Here is an 8,222-nt window from a genome sequence, read left to right as displayed (position 1 = left end):
CTAACCTCTGCTAGAGTACTGTTTCTCGTCATAACCTCGATTTCGTGAAGGAAGAGCCACCAGAAGCTGGCAGTAGAGCACGAGTATTACGAAAGCGTGCAGCGCCAGGCCATTTTGAAAAGTGATGGTGAAGGCGACGATAAAACGGCTCTAAGGTCAGTCTGGTACCTTTTCAAAATTATACTTGACTCTAAAGGCTTGAGTGAAATCCCTGGACTCACTCAAATATTTTTGAGCAAGACATGAAAATTTCCGAAAATTTCTGAGGATAAAACCCAGACTAATTGTCACAACCACGGCCTCAAAACATATCATATACGAACATACTGTTGTGTGGTAGAACTACCATGCAAGATGAACCTTTAATCGTAAGTTTAGTGACCCCTGTTCTCCTAAAATATGTGGAGGAAGAATTAAAATGTCTCCCCAGCTCAGGGCCCGACCCTCATGCGTGCGAGTCGAAACCACAAACAATCATTCTACAATCTACAAGAAAAATACCCCCTCTATAAACACATTCCAAAGAACACAGCGGCATCCTATACTCTTACCTGATGTACAGATCGTCAAATCGGAAATAATTCGGGATAAGTGATCGGATTTTGCCAATTTCGACGATCTTCTCCAGTCACAACACAAATTTTACCGCCATTTTTCTTCTACCTTGTTGACAAGCATGCCGGGATATTTAACAGACTGTACCATCGTGCCAGCACATATAGGGGGTAGCAACGTGAACACAAACCAACCGGCAAGGCTTTAAAGTGACTGGGAAAATGTAATAATTACAAACAAATGGGGCTTATTGAGGTATAGAATAACTTACCCAATAAATAATCACAAAGGAAATCTTTTTTGAAAGTAAAGCTCAAATGGACGACGTAAATTGGATGTTTTGTTTCATTGAAAAATTGGTAGGATTGATGATATTTGCGAACCGACTTGAATGTTGAGCACTGACAATCTACCAAACTTCTTCTAACTTAACTACTAACTACAGCAGTATTGTTCGTCTTAGTTTAAACAAGACATGTACAAACTTCCAATTTTATAGATTACAAACAGCCATGTATTTCGACAATACAACAGCGGGAACACAGATATCATGACACCGGCTTCGAAAAGTGACCGTTTGCGTGAACTTCGGAAACTTCTGCCAAAGTTTCGAGTCAGGCTCCACCGTTTTATGCTCATACCTAATCTCCAAGCAGATCCTACGGTAGCATAATATAGTATCAAAAGCTGGCAGAGGACTGAAGCCGGCTTAGGAGTGTGTTTTGCTACATGGCAAATGTACACCTCTTGGCTGACTACACTCCTTGGCCAGTTTGGTACTATCTTATGCCATTGTAGGATCTGCTTGGAGATTACTCATACCTCGCTATCACGTCTGTCGTTAGTTAAGATATCCATCACAATAGATCAATACGAAAGTATTAAATATCATGATATGCCTATTAAGCCCTATTTGGAGACAACAACTAAACTCCGCGTATACACTTTTAACTATTGTGCGTCTAGTAAACTTAGCGTGATGTAACTAACATTGATACTTTCGCACGCTTTGTACCATTTCACTAATGACTTTTGTGTGGTTTTAAATGTTGCTTTTGTTATGATATTTACAGAGATGTATCTTTCATAGGATCTAGTTAGAGTTTCTCAAGTTTCTAAGAACAGAACTGCATATTGAGGCTTGCTATCCGAAGTGATACCAATAGCAGAGGTAACTAGATGGAACATGTCGACGGGCGATGTGGCAACATCATGTGAATGCTTGAAAAATGGTTCAAAATAAGATGTACCTTAATCTTGCTACTTACCGACTTTGTGGATACACTCGTCCTCCAGACTCAGTGCGTGAGCCCACTCCATATCCTCCAAGTCGACGTCCTCCACGGGTAAACAAAGACACCCGCAAAATACCATTCGCACAGCCTTACCAACGGGCTTTATCAAGTTGTTCCTCAGCCACTTCTTCACTCTTCTAGCCTTTCGGCATCTTAAACGCTTCCCCATATTGGGAAAACGTCCGTATTATCAAAATAAACACGAAATATTCGACACTGCGACTTCGGAAACTTTCGAAACTTCACACGAGATAGGAGACTGCCAAAGGCGTCTAACTGCTATTCGTACTTTTCGAAAGTGAAGTTCTTTCCTGACGACGACTTGATCCATTGTTCTAGAACAATCGTTCATTGTTACCAACATATCTCATCCATTGTTTTAATGAGTACCCGTATGTACGACCTTGGTAGTTGTCATGTTCAAGAACCCAAAGGTCAAAATTTCCTTATGACGTAATATTGTAATTCATTGTTCCCACACAAAGAGTCAGCTTTGAGAAGCTTCAAACTACGTGTCTAGTGGATAGAATATTAACATAAATGTAAACTTAAAGAAGACCTAATAGGGCATAAAATAATGTTAAGTGGGTCACTGTTACATATTCTGTATCAACGTTACCTCTTCGCCCATGACCAGAATGAAAAACGGCCCGCAGATAGATTTGAGCTTTTGATGAATAAACAAACTTTAAAAGAAACAAGGTTTTCCTTTTAACACTATCTGTACCAATAAATCTGCACCAAGTATTTGTGCACATCTGCCCTCTTATGGCCACAAAGGGACTATACCTTTATACGTTTTTCTGTAGTCACCAATACAGTCGAGGGACGTTGTGTTTGTAATTTTGTGGTTGAGTGTCTCTAGCTTCTTCGTGGACAAAATGATGGAATCAAAAATGAACTCAACGTCATTTTAGACGAGGAAGGCTATATCATAAAGGAACATAACCTAGATATTAACCACATATTACTACTTGTATCTCTTCTTATCACTTTTCCAACCTAAAATGGCATGCGTTACAAAAGAAAAGTCTCTTAACGTTGAGATTTCTGTCACGACTTCCAGTAAGTTTACCGATCACCTGTTATCAACCTGGCTAGCAAAATTGACATACGAAAGCCTAATCACTGCTATGATTCTGACCATGCATTTTGCCGTTTCGATAGTGTAATACGTCTCCATCAAGGACGAAGTCTAACTTCCATGGCAGGCTTCTTGCCTTGACTTTTTGGTTATCTCCATGTCCATGGAAAATGGAGATATTGTGTGTGTGTGTGTGTGTGTGTGTGTGTGTGTGTGTGTGTGTGTGTGTTGGGGGTGGGGGGTGGGTGGTGGTGGTGGTAAGAGAGGCTTACCCTTTAAGCGCCCCCCCCCCCCCCCCCAGTTTATTTGATCTCTTCCAGGGAATTACCCTGAAGCAAAATAACTGTATATGGGGTGAGAGGTCATTCCTTCAGCTACAAGGCAAACTGAGTTCCGATCCTTCAACTTCTCTACTTTTAAAAAATTAGAGGGAACAACGTTACTTTCATAACTTTTTTGGTGGCAGATAAGGAAGAAGTGGTGTAGGTTTTGGCCACCTTGCAGCTTGCTCTGGAAATTCAGGGGCCAGGGGGTGTTTTCCTAGTCCTTTTTTCATAACTTGTTTGTTATTTCTCTTTTGTGAATTGTACCCCATGACTACTTTCCCGTTAACCGCTGGGGGTCAATGGGAACATCATTTGGTACTCAACATGTTAGAGGGTACGCATTTGAAAATGAAACTGCGGCATCCTCTAAACCGGTAAACATGTGTATGTGAGGAAAGAGTGCAGGACTTTTTACCATAAGTCGATAGAATACAGGGGAAGGGTTCACACTCCGCACATACCAATATCGCATTGTCGTGCTCTGTGAGTGTCGAAATTCTCTTTATTCTTAGGTCTCGAAATTCTCTTTCTCCATACACTGGCTAAATGGCGAACCCATGATATATAAGGGGGGGGGGGTCGGAGGGGGAGAGAGACGAGGGTGAAGAAAGGATGGAAAAAGATAGAGGGATGTAGAAATTAGACAAGAAAAGACATCGTTATCAGGAGAGGGGTGTACAGAAGAATGAAGTCAGAGATGAAAGGATTGATAGAGGGATGAAGCGAGGAGTGAAGAAAGAAACAGAAAGATCGAGCAAGAGCTGCATAAAGAAAATAATGTAAATGTGGATGGAGAGACGGATAGACATAGAGAAGAAGAATGAATGGGGATCTGGTGATGTAGAGATAGGGAGTATAAGATATGGATGTATCGGATGTAGCCAGATGGTTTTAGTTGTAAATGCGATGATATGTTCCTACTCTACGTTTCTAATATCATAGAACAAGCCATATACATGTACCCTATCATATGTAATCTAGGGTAATCTTTAAACATTCTGGGGACTGGCCGTCCTCATTAATATTTCAGATGTCATTACTTAGCGGCAGACCCACAGATATTACTTTGTCACACGTGTTTTTTTTCTTTTTCACCTTAACTCCAAGCAGATGTTGGATGAGATCTTAACGTGTCGAATGGCTTCCGACCTTCAAGCTATGCCGAATAACTTTCTTGGCTTGGATATGGTGAAAAATTCCACGTCCAAAGTCGACTGATTAGCCAGAGTGAAAGACTTTTTAGTCATTTACATGAACATGGATATACATGATGTATGACCGTTTGACAAATATATCAACATAGCGATAACGACATCATTTGCAGTGGGTGGGAGGGCCTCTCATTGCTATTGTTGAAATTTATTCTTTCCGTTTGTTGGCCGAATAAGGTGGTATTAAGAACTATGATATTGACAAACACACAAATAACATAAAATAACATGGCAGGACCGTATGCTCACCCAGGAAATTAGCAGGCAGCACTTAAAAAAAAAAATAAAGTAATTCATTGTTACTTGTGGTCGCCGCGCCCGTCATTAATATTTCAAACTTCATACCTGAACTCTAAGCTGTGGGGATTATATCTAAGCACATGCGAGTAAATTTGTACGAAAAATATGTAAACGAATTCGAAGTAACAGCCAACAGCACGGGTAAATATTGATGAATTGTACATTTTTGTTTCATCATTGAATTTCTCGATTGCAGTCAATAAATAAGTTGCAAGAAAGAATGCATGTAAAAAGGAGACGGGCAAGGAAACAAGTTACCGTTGGTAGGTAATTATAACCACCCGTTTGTTTGGCAACTCCTGACTCAAAGCAACAGTTGGTCCACTTTACTTTTGCAACAACGCGGGGAGGTCTGATGTGACAGCAATTTCAAAGTAAAAGTGTGCGTATTGTGTGCGTAAACGCGTGCCGCACATGAGTTTGTGCAAAAATACCTATTTTGTAGAACAAGTAGCAAAAGCATAAAGTTTCGGCAGTGTCAGTGTGTCTCTGTTCTCGTCTATTTTAGAAATGTTTCTTACCCATTGCTGGAATGGTTTCACCCCCTATACATGTTTATATTATACATATTGTACAAGTGGTATACCCACTTAGAAGTCTTGCAGATATCCGAGCTATCCCGTGGATGTAGCTGAGACAGTGGTGGTGACGTTTTTTTTTCTCGAAAACTTGGTCGCACGACGATTGCCTTCTCTTAGGTTCAATCGGACAGAAGGACTTTCTTTTAGAACCTTTTTTCTGTGTAAATAGTCCGTACAGGCACAATTTAGAATTGAACAGTCGGTACAGCCACAATTGAGAGGTGAACAGTCGGTACAGCCATACTCGAGAGAAGAACAGTCGGTACAGCCATACTGGAGAAGGGAACAGCCGGTACAGCCAAACTTGAGAAATGAACAGTCGGTACAGGCGCACTTGAGAAGTGAACAGTCGGTACAGCCATACTTCAGAAGTGAACAGCCGATACAGCCACACTTGAGAAGCGAACAGTCGGTACAGCCATACTTGAGAGGAGAACAGTCGGTACAGTCAGACAAGCGGCGCCTCCCCTCCGTCGGGGAGGGTGTGTTGTGCGCTTTTACATATTTCTACTGGAGTGATTGAAACGGAAGGAAGCCCAGGACAATGTCCGCCTTGCGTCTATTCTGTACCGTTGTGATCGCATCTTCATGTCAAATACTAAGTCTCTACATCACCATCGGCCTCGGAGAAGGTAAGATGAATTTTAAAATAACCGCGTACAAAAAGGACACGTGCATCGTATACTATTATAGTTAATATTGTTTTAGACCAAAGCCTTCTCCATTCTAGGTGATTTTCTGTATGTTCTTCGCTAGTATAGCTGAATGTATCTGTATGGTATTCTTTGTCGGTAGTTTGTTGTTTAGCCTATCTCGACCTCTCCCTCTTGAATGTAGACTTTTTCAAAGGAAAATACATTTTTTCATACTTTGTATAAGACATTTTGTTAGCACATTTAGTGTGGACGCCAAATACCAAGGCTTGTGCTCGGTTATGTCAGGCAAAATTGTAACAAATCAAGTATTGGTAGCTGCCAGATTGAGTATGTACAGCTACCAACGTGAGGATTTTTGATTGTCGTACAACATAAGGTGGACTATAGTCTATGGACTATAGTATTTTTAAGGCCGTAGGGCCAGGGGAAGTGGTTTGTTTAGTGCACGGTCTATGGCAATACATTTGTTTAAAAAATACGGGAGCTATATACGTGACGCTTTTCCTGAATTCACGTCACATGGGACGTAAACTGCGTGACGTCCGACCTATTACGAACACATAGTCCGGCATATGTGACGTCCGGCATATGTGACGTTCTTCTATCAATAACTTACTAGTAGTTAACGATTGAGTAGGACGTGACGTGTCCACGTCCCACTTAGTACAAAGTATGGCAATATATTTGTATGTATACAATATATACGTATAAGTGATTTGTATAAGTAGTATGTATAAGTATATATGTATAGCAATATATTTGTTTAAAAATATGGGAGCTATATACGTGACGTTTTTCCTGAATTCACGTCACATGGGACGTAAAATACGTGACATCCGACGTATCATAGAGACGACACACTTACATGCGGCATACGTGACGTCCTTTTATCAATAACTTAGTTAACGATTTAGTAGGACGTGACTAATGTCTAGGACGTGTCTTTGTAAAAGGTACGTGGCGTGTTTTAACTTTTTTATTATCTATAAAACAACCTTCCTTTTGTGGTCAGTAACACAATGGCCGATGGTACAAAGTTTTAAAAATCTTATTGAAACGTCAATAATTTAGCTTAGTATGTCAGCAAAATTTGCCCCTCATTTCGGGAAATAGCGTTTCAGAGATTATGACATTTTCTCGGGGAGCATGCCCCGGACCCCCTACGAACTGTTGCGGCTTATGGAGAGTCAATGGAAGAGTCAATTTTGCAACTGGGTGTTCCGGAATGAGTCCATTCTGTGTGGAGAAAATAAAAATTAGGCAAAGTCCATTTCGAGTAGGACAATTTTGGATGGTCCATTTCTGCAAAAGGTTGTTATGGAACTGTCCATTTTTGCATTTGGAGGTAAATGGAATGTATCATGTTGTATTTGTTGGGGAGCAAATGTCCAAATTTTCTAGTTGCCACATTTTCGCAAATAGTACTGATCGATGTAACGTAAAAATTATAGGAGGAAAGAGAAGTTTTCATTGTTTTTGTGTCAGCATGGGTGCTTGTTGTCTTTCGGCCACGTCCGCGAAGACATCGTGTGTCTTGGTGCAATTGCCCGCAATTTCGTGACGGATTTCACGGAAGCTGCCGTACCATTGGGCGCTCGTCATGCAGGTGTGGGCCGCCCAAACCGCCGTGCGCCTTCCTGCGTCTCCCGACGATTTCGTGACTGACTTACATGAAGACTGCGCCCAAATGACGCGCTGTTTAGTTTAGCAAGTCAAAAGCAAAGACGAATAACTTTCATATCTTTATATAGCAACATCGAATGTTTTATTCTTATCAGTTTGTTCTCCGAAAAAAAGTCACTTTCAGGCTATGACGACTAGACTAATGCTGGACTTGCGTGTGTGACACGGTTTTCCATCAGTAGCAATCATCATATGGTACCTTTGTACCATGAAGATTAAATGGTATTTTTAAGGATTATCACAGATGACTTTTTCCATTAATAATTCAAATTTCATTACTCACTGAGGTACAGCCACTTACACAGACATAACTATTGTCATGTCACACCTTTCCATAATGACATAACAGAAATATCTAAAAAGAAATGGTACAAAAAGCTGCTAAATGTCTTCAACGGCTGCTGCTAGCGCTGGCCAAAATGTTCAGTGTTCCACGTAGACAATGAAATAACAGTGTAACAAAAGAAGCTTTGAAAAGCATGTAAAAGAGCTGTAAAATTACATCGTTTCTGGGGCAGAACTGTCTGCAAC

General features: G+C 40.7%; 1 protein-coding gene across 1 annotated transcript in view; it reads right to left on the bottom strand.

Moving 5' to 3' along the window:
• The window catches only part of LOC118428526 (ubiquitin carboxyl-terminal hydrolase 1-like), an 18,253-nt gene extending 16,096 nt beyond the window's left edge, over positions 1-2,157 (bottom strand). Inside the window, exon 1 of the mRNA XM_035838616.1 lies at positions 1,824-2,157. Coding sequence (XP_035694509.1) covers positions 1,824-2,019 — 196 coding nt within the window. The 5' untranslated portion in view covers positions 2,020-2,157. The remainder of the gene's footprint in view (positions 1-1,823) is intronic.
• Positions 2,158-8,222: the final 6,065 nt, after the last annotated feature.

The sequence above is a fragment of the Branchiostoma floridae genome, chromosome 13, assembly GCF_000003815.2.
Source record: "Branchiostoma floridae strain S238N-H82 chromosome 13, Bfl_VNyyK, whole genome shotgun sequence".
NCBI lineage: Eukaryota > Metazoa > Chordata > Leptocardii > Amphioxiformes > Branchiostomatidae > Branchiostoma > Branchiostoma floridae.
The sequence above is the reverse complement of the archived record's forward strand: the minus strand, read 5'-3'. Positions and strand labels throughout refer to the sequence as shown.